General features: G+C 39.1%; 4 protein-coding genes and 1 non-coding gene across 5 annotated transcripts; 2 read left to right on the forward strand and 3 right to left on the reverse strand.

Annotated features, from left to right (window-relative positions):
• The first annotated feature begins 860 nt into the window (after positions 1-860).
• LOC101309402 lies at positions 861-2,015 on the forward strand. The gene has a single exon (XM_004289476.1). The coding sequence runs from the start codon at positions 861-863 to the stop codon at positions 2,013-2,015; it is 1,155 nt and encodes a 384-aa protein (XP_004289524.1).
• Positions 2,016-2,689: 674 nt separating this feature from the next.
• On the reverse strand, positions 2,690-6,382 carry LOC101309683. Its single transcript, XM_004289477.1, has 12 exons — positions 6,030-6,382; positions 5,735-5,942; positions 5,177-5,281; positions 5,012-5,094; positions 4,612-4,728; positions 4,346-4,448; positions 4,163-4,267; positions 3,970-4,074; positions 3,657-3,888; positions 3,462-3,551; positions 3,198-3,352; positions 2,690-2,933 (listed from the first exon to the last, which is right to left on the reverse strand). The coding sequence occupies exons 1-12, from the start codon at positions 6,167-6,169 to the stop codon at positions 2,775-2,777; spliced, it is 1,602 nt and encodes a 533-aa protein (XP_004289525.1). The 5' UTR covers positions 6,170-6,382; the 3' UTR covers positions 2,690-2,774.
• A 1,937-nt stretch (positions 6,383-8,319) lies between these two features.
• On the reverse strand, positions 8,320-9,800 carry LOC101298066 (mitochondrial uncoupling protein 5-like). The gene has a single exon (XM_004288461.1). The coding sequence runs from the start codon at positions 9,514-9,516 to the stop codon at positions 8,551-8,553; it is 966 nt and encodes a 321-aa protein (XP_004288509.1). The 5' UTR covers positions 9,517-9,800; the 3' UTR covers positions 8,320-8,550.
• A 2,155-nt stretch (positions 9,801-11,955) lies between these two features.
• Positions 11,956-12,037, reverse strand: TRNAS-GCU. The gene has a single exon. It is a non-coding gene; the product is annotated as a tRNA-Ser (tRNA).
• Positions 12,038-19,296: 7,259 nt separating this feature from the next.
• On the forward strand, positions 19,297-24,237 carry LOC101309978 (ubiquitin carboxyl-terminal hydrolase 16-like). Its single transcript, XM_004289478.1, has 12 exons — positions 19,297-19,807; positions 20,178-20,287; positions 20,371-21,024; positions 21,142-21,232; positions 21,444-21,529; positions 21,649-21,811; positions 21,908-22,022; positions 22,172-22,329; positions 22,611-22,695; positions 22,807-23,016; positions 23,299-23,360; positions 23,446-24,237. Exons 1-12 carry the CDS (start codon positions 19,512-19,514, stop codon positions 23,996-23,998), a joined length of 2,583 nt encoding a protein of 860 aa, XP_004289526.1. The 5' UTR covers positions 19,297-19,511; the 3' UTR covers positions 23,999-24,237.
• The last annotated feature ends 63 nt before the right edge of the window (positions 24,238-24,300 follow it).

Raw genomic sequence — 24,300 nt, forward strand, 5'->3', positions numbered from 1 at the left:
TCCGGATTTTGATCGAGTTATCAATGATCCGGCGGGTAACGGGTTGGATCCGGATCCAAAATTTCTATTACGGATCCAGATCTAGGTTGATCCTCTCCAGATCCGGTCCATTTACAGGTCTATGTAGAAGTACAGTAGCTATTAAACAAAGATAACTAATTATTCGATAAAACATGTCATGATAAAGATGCAGTATTTAACAATATGATCTACAAGATCAAATTAAAGCTGATAAAGATGCAGTATTTGACAATATGATTTGTAAGATCAAACTAAAACTAATACGGATACAAATAAATAAATAAATAAATAAACAACCCAAATGAATTGTGGAGAAGAATTAGGGTTAAGGGAGAAGACGTGCTTTCAACAATTTTAGGGTAGAAGACGTTGGAAAAAATACTTCTAGCGCGATTTTTTTTTTAATAATAGATGTATGTTTTGGTCATTTAGCTTACCTATAAAATCTCAATAGAAACATAAAATAATAGGGATGTATATTAAGAGATTAGGGGTGTGTATTTAAAATTTCTCTATTATCAAAGATCAAAAAAAAGAAAAAGAAGAAGTGGTAAACCTACTAGAATATGGTTTTCCATGCTTCAAGTAATTATGGAGTTCTAGTCCGTTTTAAAGAACGACATGACCAAAGATCAAAAAAAAAGAAAGAAAACAAAAATACGAAGTGGTAAACCTACTAGAATATGGTGATCCATGCTTCAAATAATTAAGGAATCCAAATCCGTACTGCATTTGGTTAAAGAACGAGATCTTATAAATAGCGAGGCTAGTGCATGGTTTCCAAATATCTCACCTCCCGGCCTTGAACACGAAGCTTAATCCTTAATTCTTTTTGCAGCATGGCTAAGTTGGTTCGGTCGCTCTTCTTCCTCACGCTTTTAGTTACTTCTTCATTCTCAACCCCAACTCCACAACCCTGCTCAACCCACCACTTCCCTGACCACAAATCCTTTGCAGCATGTAATGATCTACCGGTTCTAAACTCCACCATTTACTGGAACTATTTCCCATCCAACGGAACAGTAGACCTTGCGTTCAGAGCAACCCTAGTTGGCGATTCAGGATGGGTGGCATGGGCGATAAACCCTAGCTCCAAGGGTATGGTTGGCTCGCAGGCCTTCGTCTCTTTTCAAAGAAGAGACGGAACCATGGCCGTGTACACATCCCCTATAAAAAGCTACGGCACTCGCTTGGAGAAAGGGAACCTCACCTTCCCGGTCTACGCCTTGTCCGCAGTTCACGAGAACAAAGACATCACCATCTTTGCCACCCTAGGGCTCCCTAACAATGTTACAACAGTGAACCAGTTATGGCAACAAGGGCCTCTGCATGGTGATACACCAGGTATGCACAAGATGTCCGGCCCTTACCTTAAATCCTATGGCACCTTGGATTTCCTTTCCGGCAAAGTCGAAGCAACGGGTGCACATCACTCTATGGTGTCCATGAAAATCGTCCATGCGGTACTAAACACCGTTAGTTGGGGTGTACTATTGCCAGTAGGAGTGATCGTGGCTCGGAACTTCAAGATGTATCCAGCATGGTTCCCCGTTCACCTTACATGCGTAATATCGGGTGTTACTTTTGCAGTTTTTGGCTTCGTAACTGGATCTATACTCGGCTCCGAATCTACAGGGATCCAATACAAAGGTCACAAAAGCATAGGCTGGACCCTGCTCTTTCTAAGCATAGTCCAGGGGATGGTTGGGTTTTATCTCCGCCCTGAAAAAGGAGACAAAGATAGGTGGTTGTGGGATCTGTTCCACCGTGCCTTGGGTTACACGTTACTCATCCTCGGCCAAGTAAACATCTTCAAAGGGTTTGATATATTGGAACCACCAAAGCCGTGGAAGTATGCCTACATAGGGGTTCTAGCTTTGTTGCTGTTATTTGGTGCAGGATTGGCATGCTACACCTGCTTCACACAATGGAACAAGAAGAGAACTGAAGCTTCGAAGACACAACTGGAACAAAGCGGGGAAGGAATTGTTTGAGGAGTCTAAATGCCTGCAGCATTTTTTCTTTGTTTAATAGATGAAATAGGAGCATTTTTTTTTCTTTTCTTTTACTATTGTAGTATTGTTGTAACTTCATGTAATCATTATTTCTTGAATATGAATGAAAACTTTTTTTTTAATCTCATATTTTGATTTCTCTAAAGTTACTATATATGGCATTATATTTCACTCCAGTGATCGAGGACCTTAATTTAGAGAGGGTAAGTTATTATCAAAACTGCAATTCTGATCCAGAACCATCCTAGTGTTTGTGTGTTGTCTCTTCAATCCTGCTACTGACCTATCCTTCTATATGCTTCTGTTGTCTTTTAAATCCAAAAGCCAGCTAGTCTTGTGTCATTTAGGTTGCGTTTGCTCCTTGTTTGACCAAGGAACCTGTTCAAACTCCACACTAGCTTGCACAGTTGCACCAATATAATCAACTCAGAAATATGATCTCCTACTCGAACGGTATCATCATTTTATACCATAATTCTAACTCTTTGGTTACTGGCTTTGTCTCAGTGTTGGAAGATAATAATGGATGCTGTTTGTTCAGTTTTGTTCCTTAATTTCAAGTCTGGAAGCCAACAGATGAATGATTCAATATTAGTGGTTTATTAATTGGGTGTTGAGATCATCAGTCTTAATTAAGTGAAAAATGAAAATAATGTTCCAAGTTTCTGGGAATTCTATGCTAGTATACAAATTCATAAGCTAGTACCTCTGATATAAACATTATCAAAACCAATGATTTCAGTCCTGCAGATCTATAGAAGGTGCACCTCTAAACCCTTGATTAGTTACGAAGCCTTCCAAAGAAGTGTTGTATTGCAAGCACCCTTGGGACTGTACAATTTTTGAACTATCCTCATATTTGAACCTCTTTATCCGCGGTAAATTCTCAGTAATATCCTGCAAACGTAAAAATGACCTCCATGGTCAACCTTTGTAACATTCTCAGTATAGACAATAAAAAACCAATTCTACATGAATGCAGACATTTTCCAGTCAATAGTGTGTCAATGGATGAGAAAGAATCGGTTAAACTCACTTAGAGATGAAATCTAATCAAAATAGCTACTATCATTCTCATAATGTTAATGGACAAGAATGAATTGAATTAAAGCACCACCTAAACTCATAACTGCAAATTGATTCTCAAAACTTTGACATTACCTCTTCATCAGATACTACAACTATCGAACAGCTGGCATCTATACTTGAATCTTTGGTTGTTACCAATCGATTGTCCTCCCTCCGTTTGCACCATTTACCTAGAAACCTCTTTGTTCCATCAGGACCGATCAAACCACCACAGAAATATGCACTCACTGCATTTAAAAAGATTTCTTTTTAAAAAAAACTAACTTAAATTTTCATTGCTTATACAGATAATGTAACTCATGCTCAATCTAGTTTCAGAAGGCATCAATAGTATACCTGGTTGGGGAAGCGGTTGTGTAATCAGAGATTCCTTGCTACTGTTAAGCATGGGTTGAACTTGTTTGAGATCTTCAAGAATAGTAGCATCTGCAATATCATCAACAGGAGTCCTGATGTAAATAGTTTAGGGTACATGTAACTTATTTCAAGATGTATTGCTCAATCCAAAGTCAAAAGACCCCAATAATATACCTGGTCTGGCAAGTGGCTGAATGACTGGAGATTCCTTTGTAATGTTAACCGTGGACTGGACTTGTTTAACATCGTCAAGGATCGGAACATCTGCAATATTATCAGCAGGAGCTATGGCAGCATCATCACAGGAACCACTGACAGGAACAACACTCTCAAAAAGATCACTTGCTCCAAGGACTGAAGTTTCTTTCTTCACTTCAACAGCACCATCAGTTTCTTGTACCCTTGCCTGATAATATCAACATAATCAGTAAATTAGGAACTACTCATCAAGTGAGATTTAGCCAAGATCACCACATCACAAGCTCACCTTCAATTTATTTATCTTCCCTTTAGCCTTCTCTAGCTTTCTATTGTAACGAGCCTCATCTAGTTCAAGAAGATTGCATTGGTCCTTCAGTTCCTGTATCTTTGTCTGATAATGTCCACAAAATCACTAAGTCAGGACTCAGAAGCCACTCATCAAGTGAAGTTCAGCCAATATCACCTCATCATGAACTCACCTTCAATTTGTTTATCTTTCCTTTAGCCTTCTCTAGCTTTCTACTATAATGAGCCTCATCTCGTTTAAGAAGACTGCACTGGTCTGTCAATTTCTGTACCTTTGTCTGATAATATCCACAACACCAAGTCAGGAACCACTCATCAAGTGAGAATTACACGAGATCAGTTCGTCACAAACTCACATTTAATCTATTTATCTTTCCTTTAGCCTTCTCTAGTTTTTTATGGTGACGAGCCTCTGCTCGTTCAAGAAGATTGCACTGGGCCATCAGTTCTTTGTGATTCCTATGAGAGGTATTGCATAGCAAAGAAGCAAAATTACAAATGAGAAAGAAACAAGGTATAGAAGGGTGAAGTGAAAGGGGACACTGCTTATATTTTTTTTAGAATGTCAAATAGCTGATCAAAGAAATTTAACCAAAATCAAGATAAGATATATAAGGCCGACCTATTACTCAAAACCAATGACTTTCTTAAAATAGCTATTGTATCTTCATTGCTCCCCCCATTACCAAGTGCAGCGAGGTTCGGAACCTCCTTTTCGTCAAGATCTAGATCAGATGCCCTATATCGCCAACCATGTTAGAAGCAAAAATAAATCATGTAGTGAGGGATGAAAGTGCCAAATACCAAAACTTGGGCTTTGGCTCGTGTGTGCCAAAGGCATGTCCAAGGTTTAGGAAAGTGTTATGTTCACATTTATTATACTAAACATAAGAGGAGTGATTTTGGCTCTCCACTTTTAAACTTGCACCCCATCTCTAAAGGTGGAGTACACATGTAACACGTGGAGCACCAAAACTACTGACCGATAAGATAACTACTCAAAATAGTGCAAATGTGCTCACAATTTGAAAGCTGCAAGCTCTTTAGTCAGTCCCCTATTCCTTTCTTGCTGCCTCAAGCACTCCAACGTCAATTTATCAAGCACCTACAGAAAGATTAACAAAAATTCATCATCCTTTTCTTCTTTTATGAATTAATCACTTAAAGAGCTACAGTAAACAGATTACCTCAGTTTTCATATGAAGCATCTGTCGTATAGATGCTTGTTGTTTCAGAGCTTCATTCTTTAAATTAACCACTTCTTTCTTTGCTTGCTCCTTGCATAAATAAAGCTGAAAGAAATTGAGATTAATCATAAATCTCTATAAGAAGTAAGAGCCGCATGAATCAAATTTAGAAAGCAAGCTCCTTCGATCAAACCCCACCTTTCCTGGGCAAAGAGACTAATCATTAACCTCACAACCTCGCATTTAACTTCGGAAGAGTGAGCTCTCAGCAAGGATTAAAGCAGATATTTATATTTATACTCTAACAAATCCAAGATTAAGGTTCACAATTATTTGACATCTAATGATCAAATTGGATGATAGAAATGGAAACAATTTCCTAACCATTTTGCATCCCCAAAGTTTATAATCCTTCACTAATATAATGCATTCAAATTCAACACACTAAGGCCTAAACTAAAATCAACAAATACCATAACCAAGAACACAAATTAACCAAAGTCCCAATCTTGACTACTCCATAAAACCCAAAATCAAGCACATTGAGAATTACAATACCTCCTCCTTAAGCTCTTTCACCTCCTGACGCAATGCCTCGGCATCTTCCCCAATCGGCGGCGACGGAGTCAAGCTCGGAGGCGCCTTCCGCGAGACGCCGACCGATTCGAAATAGAGGCGAGCAACGTCGCTTGGGCTGCATCGCTGCTTGCACACCGGACAGGTGTACCTCTTGACGCTCTCGAAGAATCCGAACGACTCTTGCAGGCTAGGGTTTTGCACAACACCAAAACGCACCGTTTTAGAGACCAAAAATAAAATCGATAAAGGAATTCATAGAGAGAGAGAGAGAGACCAGAACTCGTGGAAGACGTGGCCGCAGATGAAGATGGCTTGGAGGTCGTCGGCGAAGGGGTCGAGGTCTTTGTGACAGATTGAGCAGATGGCTTTGCTGAAAGAGGAGGAGTAGTGGTGGTGGTGGTCGCAATTGACCATGGCTCCGGTGACGCGACCACTTCTTACTGTGATTTTTGCGATCGAATTAGAAATTAAAATTGAAGAAGATTAGGGGGAAGTGGCTGTGCTGAGCGGGAAGAAGCAATTTGACTGCGCGGGAAGGAGAAGATGACGATGATGGAGAACAGGGTTTTCATTTTGGGCTTTTGAAAACTGAACAGTTCAGTGAGCCCACAACTGTGCCAGAAGGGTTTTCCAAATGGTTAAATTTTTGAACTTTATATTATGCCCCTAATTGATTAATATGCCTATGAACAACAATTTTATTAATAAAGGGTAAAACTGGTATTACTTATAAAACTGAAAATAACTCCACTAATCTTCTTTTTTATTTTTCAAATTTTATTTATTTTACATAGATTTCTAAAAACAAAAAACCAAATGACACCACATGCGTGTCAAGAGACTAGTACTTATCGAAACTAAAGTAAACTAAATTATCATCGGGATGCTAACATTTAAGTGAGTCTGCATAAGAATGACCAAATATTGCTTTTTATGAAAGATATTCAACCAGTCCTCACTTATCAACCACACAATTGTGGCACAAGTAAAAATCTAGAATCGCAATAAAAGACGTAGATTGAGGTCTACTCACGCTCACACAGACTCAAACTCTAGCAACATTATTCAAACAACAACTAGCTCCTTCCGTGCCGGGGAAGAGCTTAAATCATCACCTGAATTTCTCACATTCCCCTCACACAATTTGGTCTTTTGCTCCGATGACCACTAGGACTTTTCGAAGATACTAGTAACTTTTGGGGCAATTTTTACACAAATTCAACCTCTTTCTAAACCTCCTCTCATGTGAGGACCCAAAACAAACATGTCTAAAACAAATTAATGTGAACACTATATCACTAAAGTAACCCCTTTCTTAATCATAATCAATTTTTTTGATTCACCCTTCTCCATTTTAATTGAACCGCATTATGTGCAACTTTACGAATATACTTTTATCTTTGATGATGATGACTACTAACAGCACTTGTAGAAAATGTGCTGCTCATGTTAAAGAATGATAATCAAATCTTCAGGATTCCAATTATTGAACTTGACACACTTCATAAACCGTCAATGATCCATTGAATATGGTATGCAGATGTGAAACACTACCCAAAAATCAATCCATCTAGGAAACACTGATTTAATATGTCAATTTGATTGAGGCCCTCCCCATCAACTTTACATGAAAAATATCTTGGCACCAACTATTTGGCCCTAACCCCACTACCCCATATATATGCAACTCATCATTGTGTAAGTTTGTAAGTTTGCCCTCATTGTTACTGCTAGAAATTTCTTAGCAATTTCCAATTGTACTGTACCATGTCATACTGTAATTCTTGTTGGGGTTGGTGATAGTAACTCAGTCACTAAGTTCTATGTATGTAAAATTGATCAGATTATATTACAGTGTGTCTCGTCACTTTCATGTACATGTAAAAGTGATCGACGAGTTTATTCTGACAAATCAAAGCCAAAGAGCTAAACAAATCTCTTGCCTTGGAACACCTTTGTAAACTAACGTCAATTGAGAACCAAAACTGGACACACGCAATGTGAAGAATTAGAATCTAATTCTTTTCTGAATTTTCTTCCTCTGTTTCTGCTCTCGCGATCGGTTACTTACTTGCGTAATCAATCAAAATGATCACTACCCTTTTTTTCTTTTCTTTTTTTGATAGAGTTGTATCCCTGAGTTTGTACTTTGTACTCATCGACCAAGTATTCATCTTCCTATAGCTAGTTCAGAAACCTAATTCATTTTCATGAAGAAAACGATTGAGAAAGGTAAAAAGATTACCCGCTCTATCAATTATCAGCTTGACTAATTAAAAGTCATATTTTCTGCCGACTGCCCAGCTAGTTTCCTCTGACTAATTATTTGCAAACAAAGATAACATTTCAAGAACAAAGTTGACATGTACGTTTTGCTGAATCATGAATGAGTTTGACAGTGATGCTGATCCAGACGACGATCAATATCGAGTGAAGAGTCGTAGAGGCAATGCTACGTGATCAACATTTTTCACGTTACCATAATATTATAGTAGCAAATTCGATCATCTTCTAGTAACGAATATATATATATATATATATATATATATATATATATATATATATTTTGGGAAAGAATGTTTCCAACCAAATTATAAATAAATTTGTATCCCTAAAAGATTAAGAACAATTATTGTAAGAGAATTTTGCTTCATAATTAACTAAACGAGTCCTTCCCCGCAATCTATAGGGGACATATGACAAAGGAATTAAATCGAAAACTTTTATTGTAAATATTCTAAAAATTACTCCATGTTTCGTCGACATCAATTAGCTCCATCATGATCTTAATTTCTTCAGAAATCTTTGAGCAACTTCCTTACCTGCTCCAATGTCACAAACAGCACGACCGTGAAAGGCCCCTGCCTAGAAATCGTGGGTATAAACCCTTTGTAAAGCGCCATCGGCCCTTCCGAACGCACCGTCTGGACCGCGCAGTCCAACGCCCCCTTGTACGGCGGCGCCGCCCCCGGCTCCACCTTCATGTTCATCACCCTTGTCTTGATCACGTCCACCGGGTTCGACGCCACCGCCGCCACGAACCCCGCCGCGAAACTCGCAGTGATGTGGGTACCGAGCCCGTCTCGCATCAGCTCTTTCTCGAGAATCGTCTCCTTGAACTGGTCGTACGACGCCAGCTGCGAAGCCGTCACGAGCATGGCGCGGTTCACCGTCATAGACGAACCGCGCCACAGGCTCGTGACGCCTTCTTGCTTCGCCATGCGGGTTATAGCGTCCACCACGCTCTTGTAGTTCCGGCGCTCAGCCGCCGGGAGCCGCCCGTCGGCCTGCATCCGCACCATGGCCACGTCTGCCGGGTTCCCCACCGTGGCGCCGATAGCTCCGGCGATGAGTCCGGCGCCGATCTTGCGCTGCAGGGGCATGTTCCCGGTTTCCGGGTCAGTCCATTTCTTCTTGAGAATGTCGTACAGCCCCATCCGGGTAGTGGAATACAGGCACTGCCGGAGCATGGTGGCTGATACGCCGGAGAACAAAGCCGCAACACCCTCTTGTTGAATGAGCTTGACTCCCACGGTGACCAGACCCACGCGCGGAGGCGGGGTTGGGGGGACAGGGACATGGATAGAGGAAGCGGCTCCCCTAGCGGCAGAGGCCATCGCTGGTCGAAGAGCTTGGTCAGGTTTGGGGACCTGGGTCTCACCCTGGAGCTGCATTCGGACCTTGATCAGGTCCATGGGGTGAGTCGAACACCCGGCGACGATGGAAGCTATGCCTCCCTCAACGAAGCCTTTCACACCCATGTTTCGATTCTTTTCTTTCAAAAAAAAGAGAGAAATAAAACCGAGTAATATTGATCAGTAATGGTTTGGACAATGATATTCAAGACCAGTTGGAGCTGGGGGTCATCTCACTGGAGACCAGGAGATGAGAATGGAGGCCGAAGGCGATGGAAGAAGAGTGGGGAACGCTGGGCCTCTGAGACATATGCTATGAGAATCACAGAAAAGGGAATTAAAACCGAATTGGGTTTGAACAAGGAAGGCAATAGAAGAGAATATTTATAGGACAAGAAATAAGAGGAGAGGAGGAAGATATAGGAAGTAGGAAGTTAGGTGCCTTACGCGATTTCAGCCATAAACATCTGAAACCGGCAAGTTTGGAAAGTCTCCTAATTTACGCGCCTCTCTCTCCGGGTCCCTGGACCCCAAGTCTCGTCTCTCTTTAGTCTTGTCTGACCCATGGTAATAATGTCTGAAATTTTTACTGCCATGGAAGATTTCTTCCCTAATTTTGCCATTTTTTTTCATTTTGGGACACCGTTTGAGAATGTTTCCTTCAAAAAATTCAGCTTGTGTTAAATTTTAGATTTTGCAGTGTTTGATTTATTAAAGGAAATCAGTTTTTTACCACCGAAATCAGATTTAGATGTTTTCATTAAAAGCATATATATTCATGTCTTGACAACACACGTAATAACTGGTTTAATTCACACAAAAAAGGCTAAAATGCCCGTTTAATTTCTGACATCAATAACATTTATATCATAATGTGGCATATGAGCTGTTCGAATTATAAAAATAAATATATAGAAACAAATGTTAATTGCAATGTGGGTGAATCAAATTATGAATGAACCTAGAATCATTCATAAGTGGAATGATATATTGTGTTAGATATGCTTAACTTTTTTTTTTCTGCAAGATATTTTACTGCTTATAAATTGTAAGCTTTTTGAAATGACACGAATTTAGTGAATTAACCACATCTGATCCTTTTTATCTAGATTTGTAGTAAATTAAGGTAAAAATCTAATCAAACTTGTCCTATGTCACTACATGATTAAGGGGGATACTTCCTTAGTTACTTTCATTGATTTGGTCCTATGCATTTAAGTACCGAGACTCTGACTGTACCACAGGCCAGACTTCCCCTATTTTTTTTTCGAGTCAATATCGGATAGTGGATATGCCTACTTGCTCATAAATGTGAAACAATTTTAAGTCGGCATGTTACAAGTGGGTTAGATGTCAACTCAAAGCTCAACCACACAATTCCAATTATTAGCTCAAATGTGGTACAATCTTCGTATCCTATATTTTTTAGGTCTAATATTATTACATTAAGATCTTAGTATGTAACCTTTATGACACACTTACTTATTTGAGCAACTTGTTTTGTTAATTACCGTAGAGCAAAGTTTATAATAACCATAAGTAAGAAAGAAAGTACTTATATTTGTATCAATCAAATCTTATAACTAGATTTGATTCAAATGCCTTAATCCTTATGCTTACCCCGACTGGTGGTGATTGCGGTGATTGGGTTAGAAATTATGTTTAGGTTAGAGTTTTGATCCTTGAATGATTATTTCTCTTGTATTTCAAATCCATGTAGTCGATATATAATTTGATTAAAATGGTTTGTGTTTATGTTTTTTTCGGTTGTTTTTTTTTTTCCTATACCTATCGCTGTGTAATTGTATCTAACAATGAACACGTCGATTTTGAATTACAAACATTAGGGACAAATCATAACGAGTTATAATTTATCTAGACCAAACCCTAGTTGCAGCTCAAGTTGAAGTCTAATTAAGGAATGCCCCATTGCTCCCTCAACGTTGATGTTCTTTTTCTTTCCTCTTCATTTGACCTCTCCAGCAACACATAAGAGACTCCTCCATTTTCTTCGAGTCAAATTTAACATGTTCTCTTTCTAAAAAAAAAAAAAAATATTCAAACATGTTCTCTCATATACTTTTCACCCTCCTATTTCCCTCACGTTTTTATACTAAAACGGTTTGACTACTAGAAAACGTCGAGTAATAATTTGGTGAAGGTTTTAGACTACGAGACCGTGTTTGATGTCATTGCAGGATTATGATAGATGGAGAGGTCAAAAGTGGTTTGCATTAGCGGCGAAGCTATGCAACCGTGTATGATGACCTTGAAGTTTTGCATATTTTTCTAAGAGATTTCACAATTAGGAAATCGGTTTCGAATTTGACATGGCTGTTGAAAGGAGCCAAATCCTATTCTTTCTCGAGTCCAAACATAAATTGGCCTTCTAACCAGCACTGGCTAACGGACACGTGCCCCCAAGAGTGTGGGAAATGGACGGGTTTGGAAAGACCAAGTCCGCCAGGTGGCGAAGACCCAGTTGAGAGGTCGCATAGAGGGACGGTGCTACTCGGGGACGGTTGATTCCAGAAAATAAGCGGAAAAAAAAATGAAAAAGTTTGCCGACGCCTGAGAGATTCGAACTCTCGCGGGGAAACCCCATGTACTTAGCAGGCACACGCCTTAACCACTCGGCCAAAGCGTCCTGTTGATATGTAAGCCACTAAAATATGTATATGTAACTCTAGTATTTTAGCGACAGCAAAACTAGCAAACACGTAATATGCAGTGAGATTTTAAATTGGGAGAATTAGAAGTGGATGATTTAAGATTAGGATGTTTTAATTGAGTGTACGGTTAGCCTAACAACTGGGTTTTGTATTATAATGTATTTTTTGTTTTGGTCAATTGTGTATTATAACTTTGAGTAACGGAGGATAGCAATGGCCACATGCATAGGTGGTGGCCTCGGTGGCTATGATATAGCGAGGGTCGTAGTTTAGGGGTCATCATTTGACCCGCGGGTTGAAAAGCCTGGTTCGGTTCATAGGGCAAGAGGTCGGGCTAGGGCGGAGGGTTTAAAGTTTCGGCCCGACCTGTTACATGCCCATCAAAGTCCGCCCGGTCCGGCCCGGCTAGGGATGGCAATGGGTAAGGTAGGGTACGGGGATCAAAATACCGTACCCATACCCTTTTATATTTCTCATCCCCGTACCCGTCCCCGTACCCGTAATTAGATAATAGGGATTCCCCGTACCCATACCCTTTGGGGATTATGTTTCCATATCCGTACCCGTACCCGTTAACAATTATGTATTAAATTATTATTATTTTTAAAATACGAAATATAATTATATAAAAGTATGAAATTAAAATCAAATACCAAAATAAATAAGTTTCATGCTTCAATCCAATAAAAATAAATACAAGTCTTGGTTAAAACAGAACAATACCGGTAAATTTCATTAAGAGAAAAAATATATATAATAAAAAGGAAGGCCCATTAAATGTTTATTAAGAGAATCACAAATTTTTTTACATAAATATTTATTTATAAATTATATATAAATATATATATAATAATAAATTATATAATAATATTTTCATCCTTAATGGGTGGGGATGTGGACGAATATCAAAATACCATACCCGCCCCGTACCGATTTAAGAATCAGAATATTGGGGATCCCCATCCCCGTTACCCGTTTATACCCGTATATTTTCCCCGTTAGGGTCGAATACCCGTAGGTACCCTACCCGCTGGGGATTATTGCCATCCCTAGGCTCGGCCCTAAAAAGCTCGCCCAAAAGTCCTCCCCAAAGCCCTAACAATATGTGAACTAATTAATGCATTAAGTCATATTTTATTTTGATTTTTTATTACATTTAGTTCAATCATTAACAAATCTAAACTTTTTTTATAGTTTTTTGTTTTATTTGATAAAATTTTATTAGATATATGTATATAATAGGCCTGACCCTAATAAACTAGTAAGACCTAGGCCCGTGGGCTTTGATTTTTTAAATAGCCCGGTCCGGCCCGATCCTAACATGATTGAGGCCCAGCCCGGTCTGAACCCGTAGGGCTTGGGTAGGGCCGGGCTGGGCGGCCTTTTTGACGATCCCTAGGTCGTACGTTGTAGTGAGGAAGACGTCACTAAGGTGTCTGGATTGAGAGCAACCATGATGGTTGCGATGGTGATGTTAGGTCGTGGCAAGATGATGATTTAGGCGACGATAGTGTTGGAGGAGGCGGTGGGAGTGGTGTATGGTGGTGCATGATGGTGGTTGTAGTATGATGGTCGCGGAGGTTGTGAACCACCAAAATGTTGGGTCAAGTATACTCAAATTTTTTTTTTCCTAACAAGATAAAAGAAAGACAACATCTAAGTACAAAACCTCTATTACAAACCAAAACCTAGAGAGTCAAAGTACACTCGATCTTGTTAGTATCCAGTTGATGTATATTTTACGATAATTTAGTATTCATGTTAGACTTTGAGGTTAAGGTTTTGTGTTTCTTTTAATGTATCTAATATGTATTTTGAAGGATTTTAAAATTCAGAGCTATGTGATGCTAAGTGAAACGTGTGGATGTCAACTCTCCGACTTACGTAACTCCAAAAAAATAAAAATAAAAGCAAAACATCCTTATCAAAAAGAAGCAAAACATACGTATCAAAAGTTTTAATGTGAATCAATCGGAACAAAAAGAAAATGTGTTGTCAGTGTTGATGTGAACGTATAGTCGATACAAGTACCAAGTATATGTTTCAAAATAAACACAAGAGAAAATTTGGAGATACGAGAATATGAGTCATACTTGGATTCGGATTCGGGAGCAAGTAAATACTATTATGAGAAGGAATCCGTTCATATAAATAAGTGAGTTGATAGAATTTCCAAAGTTATTCTGATCTCTTGGGTGAAAGAGGGGGCCATAATTTTGGTCATTCTACGTGTGCAGGTTCGTAACTCGTAAGTAGCAAATCATGGTGGATGTGACGGAGATTTTTGTGCCTTCAAAATATAGCACAACAACTTACTACGACAGATATAATGATCCGTGGTTCAGGAAGCGGTGCGATGAAGCTGAGGGTGATGTCCTCATGAATAACCTTCATAGTTTTGCAAAGCTTAGAGAGTCTTTAGATTCGGCAGAGGAGGATGCGAAAATTGTATTTGATATACGCAGAGTTCAGAAGGAGATCATGATGATGAAGGCGAAGAAAAGGCTCGAAAGTCTCAATGTGGCTTGAGTATTTTTCAAAGGCTGGTCAAGTATATATGTATTACCATGACATTCTTTCGTTGTTTCATGTTTCAAAGTTCAATTTAAGTTATTGTTTTACCTTTTCTTTTTGCATAACCTGTCAACCTGGTGTTGTTGTGAAGTTCAGAATATTTAACAATTTAAATGTTAAATTGTTGTTTCTTCACCATCGCAGTTCTTTGTAGCTGATCAATACAAGTTTACAGTGGTATTCACTTGGTCACCTAGTGACCAAGAAAATTATGATTAATCATCTTTAGATATAAATCAAAAGATGTGAAGTATTATTTTAAAGTTAAGTTATTTTGTTTTTCATTCTTAGACTTACATCCAACAGTGATTAATCATAATTTTTTTTGTCACTATGTGGCTATGTGAACACCACTATAAGTTTAAATTGCCTATCGTGTCTAATATAAATAAATCAAATTTTTTTTTGAACATGAATCAGTAACTTTACAAGAGGGGTACCAATGATTAGTTGATTACATTTAACCTGTCTTCAACGATGAACTTGTGCTCTTGATGGAATATATTTGTACCTGATAGGATCTCTTCTGGCATCAACAATATGACATATTGACGTCATTACATAAGGTTACGTATCTCTCGGGTGGGCTGGCCGGGGTTTGATTGGTACCAACCACATGACTCTGTCCACCCTCTTGTAGTGAAATTTCAGGATACAACAGATTGATCGGTGGTCTATATGATGTTTGGTAGGACCACAATACTATTGAGTTGGTTAATTTTACCCTAATACAAAATGACAGGTAAAGACAATTGTCAATTAAATATGATCAACATTTACACATTAAAAAAAAAAAAAAAAAATTCTAACAAGAAAGAAAAAAATCAGTAAATCAGATAAATGGTTAATTCTTTCATCAAAATTTCTTCTGCTCAACATACCCAAAACCTGAACCCCGAGTTACATACAAAATATTACAGACAAACATTTTAAATAATAGTAAGTGTCTCGTCTAGACTAAAAACATCAAACTTATTGTATCTAGCAAAGTGGGCTAATCTATTTGCCACACTATTTGCTTCACGACAAATATGTTGCAAGTGAAAGAAACTAAAAGCACCAACATACCTTTGGCAGTCCTCTATAATTCTTCCTGTAATAGAGAGATCGTCATCGGTGTTTTGAAGTGCATGTACCAAGTTCACACAATCACTTTCTACTTCAACATCTTGCCACCCTTGCTGAATACATATTAACATCGGTGTTTTAAAACTTTACATTATTTTCAGTATGTCTTATTAGCTTTTTATATAATGTAAAATTTTAAAATGACAAGAATTTGTATTTAAACTAACCTCAGTTGTGGAAATTGACAAATGACACTTATTTTGTGAGGAATTTAAGTCGGAAATTTAAGCTCTCAAGTTCCACGATTATTTTCTCGTGAAAATTGCGAATTCCATCGGATAAAAATTCAAACAGGGAAACAGTCTTAAGAAATTGAGTAATTTTTTTTTTTTTTTTTATTAAATTTTCAGGAATTCACCCGCATCCAAACACATTGTAAAAGAAATTATAGTTAAGATTTTATTTATTTTCCCTTTTTTATTAGACTAATGAAGGTATATCAAAAAGCGAAATTAAGTGTGTTTCTGCAGGATCCCGTAGACCTCGTAGAAACTGTCACATCCCGACCCTTATATTTTTACCTTATTTACTAGTCTGATTATAATAAGAATTTTACCGTCTCCGTCATTGAGTTAATAGTTAATTGGTCCCTAGAGGGGTTTCGGGGACGATTATGTGCGGAGGATTATTCGTATGAGGAAAATACGACAACGGTAAAAATAGTAAATTTTAGCTAGTAAAAGGTAATTTTTATTCGGGTATTATTTTTCGAGGTGTTTCATTTTTGGAATTGGGTTGATATAAGGTTGGACCGGTTGGGAGGCCCAACCCATTTTTCCTCCCTTTCTTTTCTTCTCTCTTTTCTCTTTCTTTTCTCTCCCGTGCTCTCTCCCCGCCGGACTGTCCAGCCGCCAGCCGCCGCCGTCCGGCCAGCCACCGGTCGCCGCTTTACCCCAGTTCGGACCCCCATCTCCTCCTCTCCCTCCCCGGCCTAGCCCCCGAGCCTCTAACCCGCCGGAAGAGGAGAAAACCCGCCGGAAACGCCGGGAAGCATTTCGCCGGAACTCCCTCCTCCGGTCACCAATCCGGGCAAGTTTGGTACGGATTTGTAGCCCTCCAACCCAGCAGCCTTGCCCTAAAAGGACTCACTCCCTCTTGAGCTAGGTAAGGAGAAATTTGAGGTGGAAGTTTTATGGTGTTTTTGATGTTTTTAGTCGATTGCCCTAGTTAGGCTTGGAATTGGTGTTTGTGTTAGTTATGAAAGTTGTAGAGTATGATGAGAGGAAGATGCTGTTAAAATTTCATAGGAATTGGAGGTCGCCGGAATTGACCTTCGGCCGCCGCCGGTTGGGAGATTTTAATGTTGTTAAATTTGGAATATTAAGGGGAGTTTATTGAAGTGAGTTATGGAATTTTTGGATGAGTTTTGGATAGGTTTATGAATTTCCGAAGTTAGTATTTTTGGCGGTTAATTTATGTAGAATCCGGCCGTTGGATTAAGTTGTTTAATCTGTGGGAATGTGTAGTTACAGCTGCTGGTTCTAGGGTTGAAATGTGGACCATTTCGAAGTTAGGCAATGATGAGCGTGTTAATGTCTCTCGGTTAATTTCTGCCTATTTTGTGTAAATATTGGAATTTCGGCTGGGAACTTAATATTATATTTGGAACAGGTCGTGAGGAGGCTCGAGCTGACGAGGCCCCAGATCGACATCAGGCTTAGGCCTAATTAGTGAGTGGACTTTTGTTTTAAATAATGTGCGTGCGAAATAATTTATGTTGTTGGAGAATAACCGAAATTGAGAATTTCGGTGAGTGTATATATATATATATATATATCCATATGTGGATGATTATGAGAATAATATGTATATGAGAGAATGCTAGCTAGCTATACGTGCTTTTCCACCATACTGAAGTAAAATTACCATTAATGGTGCAACGTGAGCGTTAGACGCAATCGTTGTAGCCTTGTGTGAATTTACTATTTGTTTTTAGTTGTTTCAAGAAAATTCATACAAGGGATATGACGAGTGTAATACATACATATTTTATTTTAGCCTGAGAGGCTGTATTTTATTGAGCGTTTTGAGCTGTCGCATGCAGCATATTTTCTTTTCTATGGAAAAGTAAAAATTGGGAAAGCATAAAGAATTATTTCCTTTATTTTATTTTTGTCCCCTCACTCTAACGTTATTAAATGTTTTCCCCTGGGCCTTTCGTTTTAAATTGCCCAGTCTGCAGAGTTCGGGTTGGATCTAGTAGGAGACGAGGCATAGTCACCCGCATTTCTGCCAGTTTTCGTCAGTAGGTTACCTGTTCAACCTACTCGTGTTTTCTTGCTTCCGCTTGTGTTTAGTAGCTCTGAATACTTTAGGATTATTGTATATTATGTGATGTTTGGAAGTGTTGAATTAAGAGTGAAATTTGGAATTTTCGAGTTAGGGTTGTCCATCTGCAAGGGAGATTTTCTCAATCTTTTCAATAAATTTTCCTTGGAGGTGTTCCCCGCACGACTTACTCCGGGTTTCAGGGTGAAATTCGAGGTGGGTCGTGTTAGAAACTCTGGCGTGATCTCTACCCTTGATTGCCGTTGACCAGTTATCTGCAAGAGGAGATTGATCAGGACTTTCCGGTCTTTCTCTCTCTGATGATTAAATCAGTTTCGTGGTAGGTATAATATTTAATGTTAGGAGATTTCTTACCGTTTTGGTTGACTTCAACATTGTATTTATAGCCCCGCGTTGACTTATATCTTGCCTGCTATTCGATGTGGGACAAAGATACTACTGAGGTCTATTTATTTGGCCTTATGTGGAGTGTCTCCCTCCCGGCCCAGACTGCTGTAGCTTCCAAGATGAGGCCTGCTCGATCTACCTCATGCTGGACTTCATAGCACCATGGGTCAGGGGAGATATTTATCGACTATTGTTTATAAGGTGAGATAAGCAAACTCTACACTAAAAAAAAATGTAGGATGAAATAATAAGTAAAGTAAATTGAGTAAATAGTATAGTGATAATAGCCACACCCAAAACATAAAGTGTTTTTGATGTCAACATCTTTCTGAGTTAAACTTTGAGATATACGAGTAAGAAGTAAGACGAAGGAGACGAAGGAGAATATTATTGAATATAAAAATTTTGGTTGGCGATGATCTAGGTGCGTCACTATGAAACATTTTTCTAAAGTCCTTGCATTTCCTTTCAAGTCAATCCATATATCAAACCCCCTTTTAGGCAAACAAGAAGAAAGAGATAAAATAAGTCTGGTAATCCCAGTAGGGGCCCCCATCCCAATCGGGGTAAAAAACTAATAATTCCTCACTTGAAGCCTGCAACATCGATATGCCCAAAATATTACAGCACTGGTAAAAAGAAAACGCGGGCGCGAATTTAACCAAGTCAGGAAAAATCACTACTGACAATTCAAAAAAAAAAAAAGAAAAAAAAAGGTACGAGCTCGAGACCCGACACTCTCTAGTACTCTGCGATCCCCGACTTAATATTCCCCCACTCTCTCTCTCTCCTCTCTCTTTCTTTCTCTCTCTAAAAACCTCACCAGCATCCAAATCCAGATGCTTCAATCTCAATTCAATCACCACCACCAGCACCACTACTACCTCTCTCGCTCAAATTCCATTTCTGCCCCTCCCAATTTCCCCTACCTCCTCTCCCTCCCGCCCCGCCGCCACCCCCGCCGGATCTATGTATAGCCACAACACCATCCTAGGGCTTCTCTGCTCCGGTCTCATCCTCGGCGCCGGATAACAAGTTGTTAGGGTTTCCAGGTCTCTGAGCTCCCCCGCAATGCCGGCCCTCGGAATTCTAGGGTTTCAGGGGCTCCTGTTCGGTGTCGTTTTGGCGTCCTTCTTTGTGATAAGGCACAAGTGGAGGAATGCGGTGGCGAAGAAGGAGGAGATCATGAGGCTTGTGGCTATGGCTTCCCAGGAGGCCGCAATGGCCGAGTTTCAGTCCACCACGGCTCTTTATGATTCTTCTGCTGCTGCTGCTGCTCCGGTGCCGGTGACCGGTGCGTTTCACTGTGCTGTTTGTTATTCGCAGACTACTATGCGGTGCTCCAAATGCAAGAGTGTTAGATACTGGTGAGTTCTTCTTTTTCGCTGAAATTATGCTACTTCTGTGTCAAATTTATGCAAGTTTTTTCGCTGAAATTATGCTACTTTTGTGTCAAATTTATGTAACTTAATGTGGTGTTTGTGTATTATAGTTCAATTAGCTGAAAGATTTTGCCTTTGAGATTTCGTTTGGAATCGGAGTAGTGGAGATGTAGATTAGGTACCTGTTGTTTGCTGAACTTTGTAGTCTATTTGATCCCTGACCAAGATGATCGCATTTTGGGTGTTGGATGAGGCCTTGTCGAATGTTTGCGATGTGAACTACTTTCGAATGTGCATAAGCAGTTGAACTCATTTTTTCCTCTTACATTGTATTTACTTGACAATGTGGTTGTAGTTCTGGGAAGTGTCAAATCATTCACTGGAGACAAGGTCACAAGGACGAATGCCAACCTTTGGGGGTCCAACACATTAGTGACTTAGATGGGGAAGCGGCATTTCATCATGGTAATATTTTAGCAAGGACAACCTCTGTTGTTTCAAGAAGGTCGTTATCGATTGGTTCTGATGATAGAATTTCCCTGATGCAGGTGGAATAGGTGCACGTGCCAGTTCGACATCGCCGAGTACTGTGTCATGGGATGGTTTCTCTTCATCTGGTACTGGAGCTGACACCCCTTCTGGTGAGATTGTTGACAGAGCAGTGAAACCTCTTTTTGATGGTCCTGCCCCTGATCTACTTGGAAATATGTCCGAGTATGCTAATTTGGTCAATTGTCAAGATAACTTTTCGCGTGCAAATAAGTTAGTTAAGATGAAATCCAGTCATAGTGATAAAGAAGTAGATTCCAAATCAAAATTGGCCAAAGCTAAGATAGACATGTCTGCTGATGCTCAACCTGCAAATTTTGTTGGTAAAAAGCAAACTAGAAGGGGTACTTCAATAGAAAAGGTAGTTACTGATGCCGCCAAGTCCAAGAGCTTGTCAACTAGTAACTGGGAAGATGAGCGTAAAGAAGGACGTTTATCATATAGTGCTTCTAGTGGTCGGCTATCTTCAGCCACTGGAGAGTTACTGGATTCCAGCTTTAGATCTGAAAAAGTTGACAGTTGTCATGCCTTGCCTGCCAAAATTGGTAGTATCCCAAGCTTGCCGCAAAATGCTTGTAATGGTTTAAAGACATCCATGAAGAAAGTTGTGCAGCAGTTTAAATCCTCAAAACAGCCGAAATCCAATCTCTCCGGTCCTGAAAATGAGATTGCTGGAAAGTTCAAGGTTATATGCAGCTTAGTATTGTTTCTTTTACCTAATTGTTCTCTTTCTTGATCAGATATTCATTCTGTTATGATATTATAATGACAGGTAATTTTTCCGTATGAGCTGTTTGTGAAACTGTACTCTTACAACAATGTGGATCTTTGCCCATTTGGCCTGACAAATTGTGGGAACAGGTGAGGGGAGAGTTCTTTTGGAACTATTAAGATATAGAATAACAATTATTTTGCTTTAAAGTTTAATCAGTTTTAGCTTTTGTATATCCTTCTTTTGAAACTTTCATATTTTTTCTAGTTCAGTGCTTACCTTCTACTCTTCTAGTCATCAAAGCATATACAAATGTTCTTCTGATCGGTTTTTTTTTTTTTTTTTCCTTGGATTTCTCAGCTGTTATGCTAATGCTGTGCTCCAGTGTTTAGCATTTACTCAGCCTCTTACTTCGTATCTTCTTCAAGGACTCCATTCTAGAGCATGTAAGTCTATTTATAATGCTGTATTTCTATGCATTTAGTGTTAATGTCTGCAGCCTGTTTAGATATCAGGGCCATGTGTGTAACCACCTTTCAACCTACAATTTCATTCCTTATTCTAGGTCAAAAAAAGGACTGGTGCTTTATATGTGAATTTGAAATTCTGCTCCAGAAGGCAAGAGAAGGGAAGTCTTCACTGTCCCCGATTAGGATCTTATCGAAAATACATAAAATTGGAAGCCATCTTGGTCATGGGAAGGAAGAGGATGCTCATGAATTTTTGAGGTAAAGCCAGTCAGACATCAACCAAATGAATTTTTCTTGTAAGTTATTATATATCTCTCTCAATGTTGTATAACGTGTTGAGTTGCTAAATGGCAGGTATGCGGTTGATACCATGCAATATGTTTGCCTCAAGGAAGCTGGGGCTATTGGTCCTTTGGCAGAACAAACAACTCTAGTTGGCATGACCTTTGGAGGTCACCTTCGATCCAAGGTTATTTGAGTTTCTAATGTGTTGTCAAAATATTCAATCTTTCAATTGTAGATTTCATTGTTCTTTAAACAAATGTAAAAACTTTCTAATGTTGGTTAAAAAGACAATAATTGTAATTGTATGTTTTTGGGATGTCATACCTTTCTCAGATAAAGTGCATGAAGTGCCTTGGGAAAACTGAACAATTTGAGCGGATGATGGATCTTACTGTCGAAATTGATGGGGCAATTGGAACTCTGGAAGAGGCTCTTGCACAATTTACTGCTACTGAAACTTTGGATGGAGATAATAGGTTCCATTGTAACAGGTTGGTCATTTCCTCTTGTATATTGCTTCTGTAGTGATTTAGTTTCAGCTGATAATAAAGTCTCTGTTCTTATCAGTTCCCTTTGCATTTTTAATTTGAAATCTCAAGATCAATATCAGGGCTTGCAACTATCTTTTTGGCACACCTTGCTTGTTTATAGCTGGGCTAATGGGGTTTACACACACGACACAAACTCACATAAAATATTCTTTTGTGTTGGTAATATTTTTCTTCTTCTATTTATCTGATACTTGTTTGTATGTTCTCTCCAACTTTTGTAGGTGTAAATCTTATGAGAAAGCCAGAAAGAAACTTACAATTCTAGAGGCACCAAATATTCTTACAATAGTGTTGAAGCGCTTTCAGGTAATAATTCTTTAGTATTAGTTTTAATCTGTGCTTAACCTATACCACACGGTGGCAATTTTATCTGTCTTTTTTATGTTAATACTTACCTTATGTCATCAATGGCTGCAGTCTCGGAACTTTGAGAAGCTAGATAAGTCGGTGCGTTTTCCAGAGGTTCTCAACTTGTCACCATACATGGATAGAAGTGATAAATCTCCTTTGTACAATCTTTATGCTGTGGTTGTTCACCTGGATATTATGAATGCTGCATATTCAGGCCATTATATATGCTATGTAAAGAATAGTCGAGGGAACTGGTTCAAGATTGATGACAGCTCGGTATGTTCTGTCCATTTCTGATTTTGCCGTTTGGCTCAACCTTAATTGTTTTGTGGGAAAACTCTCATGCTGTTTGAATCCATAGTTGCCTGAAGTTGATTATAACATAAGGCTAGGAAAGCATAACTCCAACATTTGGCTGATGGAAGGGCCAGATGGAAGCTTCCAGTTATCATATATGTGCATGAACTCTTGAATTATTGGAAAAAAATATTTGAAGAATCACGATTGCTAGCTTGATAAGTTGTCTTTTATTGTATTTTTGAACATATGCTCTTGTAGGTTGAACCTGTAGAATTAAAGAGGGTTTTATCTGAAGGCGCGTACATGCTTCTTTATGCAAGGTAATATGCTTGATGATTCCAGTTTACAGTTTATTTCTGCTCTTGTTTTGGCACAAACACCTAAACTTTTTTTTTATGTATATAGGCGCTCACCACGATCCCCACCCTTGGTAGGAAGTAACACCGTTTCTCAAGCTGGGTCATCAAATAGAAGGAACTCGGAAGCAGTCCCTTCAAGCCTTACCAAATCCAAGTTGAGATCTACTGTGCCAAGTATGATTAGTTGTGCAGCGCAACCAACATCTAGTAGAAACCAAGACAGGATGAGTTTTGATGGTTCAAGCAACCAATCATTAGATCCAGATGACTGGAGATCTCATTCCATGTACAGAGTTCCTGCGATGGATTCATCAAGTGAGAGTTCATCAATTTTCAGCTCCTCGGATGCAAGTTCTTGTAGCACCGTGAGCACCAAGGACTCCTCCAGCAATGAAGATTTTTCTGGTTACTTATTTGGTCAAGTAGGAGCAAATCCATACAGCCAATTTGGGCGTTCATTGGACGTGTTCGCACCTTCCTTGTTCCCGAACTTTGATGTAGATATGAAAGGCGGTACAGAGGACTCGGAAGGCGGAGGAAACTCCACAATTTTGTTTAGTGACAGAAGTAGACATCGGAGGAAGTCAACCTCGGATTAATTGATGGCAGTAGCTAGCACTAGGGGACTGACCAGCCCTAATTTTTTCGGAGGCCAGCCTTTTGCTCTTTCCCTATGTAATCTATATTTATTTGTATCATTTACAAAATCAGAGCAAACGGATGTGGAGAACGATCAGCTCAAACATTTTACCGAGGTTTGAGCTGTGAGATGTAAGTAGAGATTATGCCAAGGTCATTAGGGCACTACTCGCTAATTCTAGCATAATGTAGAGAAATCAACCAATTCTTGTTATGGTTCTGTGTTTTCTTCATGATCTTGTTTATTTTCGATAATTGAGCT

This window comes from Fragaria vesca, linkage group LG1 (genome assembly GCF_000184155.1).
Source record: "Fragaria vesca subsp. vesca linkage group LG1, FraVesHawaii_1.0, whole genome shotgun sequence".
NCBI lineage: Eukaryota > Viridiplantae > Streptophyta > Magnoliopsida > Rosales > Rosaceae > Fragaria > Fragaria vesca.

Bases quoted from the DNA above. Each gene is read 5' to 3' on its own strand.
- LOC101309402 (XM_004289476.1), top strand. From the start codon at position 861: ATGGCTAAGTTGGTTCGGTCGCTCTTCTTCCTCACGCTTTTAGTTACT.
- LOC101309683 (XM_004289477.1), bottom strand. From the start codon at position 6,169: ATGGTCAATTGCGACCACCACCACCACTACTCCTCCTCTTTCAGCAAA. The intron at 5,943-6,029 runs GTCTCTCTCTCT...GCAAAACCCTAG, and splicing joins CACGTCTTCCACGAGTTCTG to CCTGCAAGAGTCGTTCGGAT. The intron at 3,552-3,656 runs GTATATTATTGG...ATGATATTGCAG, and splicing joins TCAGCCACTTGCCAGACCAG to ATGCTACTATTCTTGAAGAT.
- LOC101298066 (XM_004288461.1), bottom strand. From the start codon at position 9,516: ATGGGTGTGAAAGGCTTCGTTGAGGGAGGCATAGCTTCCATCGTCGCC.
- LOC101309978 (XM_004289478.1), top strand. From the start codon at position 19,512: ATGCCGGCCCTCGGAATTCTAGGGTTTCAGGGGCTCCTGTTCGGTGTC. The intron at 21,233-21,443 runs GTGAGGGGAGAG...TGGATTTCTCAG, and splicing joins CTGACAAATTGTGGGAACAG to CTGTTATGCTAATGCTGTGC. The intron at 22,023-22,171 runs GTTATTTGAGTT...TACCTTTCTCAG, and splicing joins GAGGTCACCTTCGATCCAAG to ATAAAGTGCATGAAGTGCCT.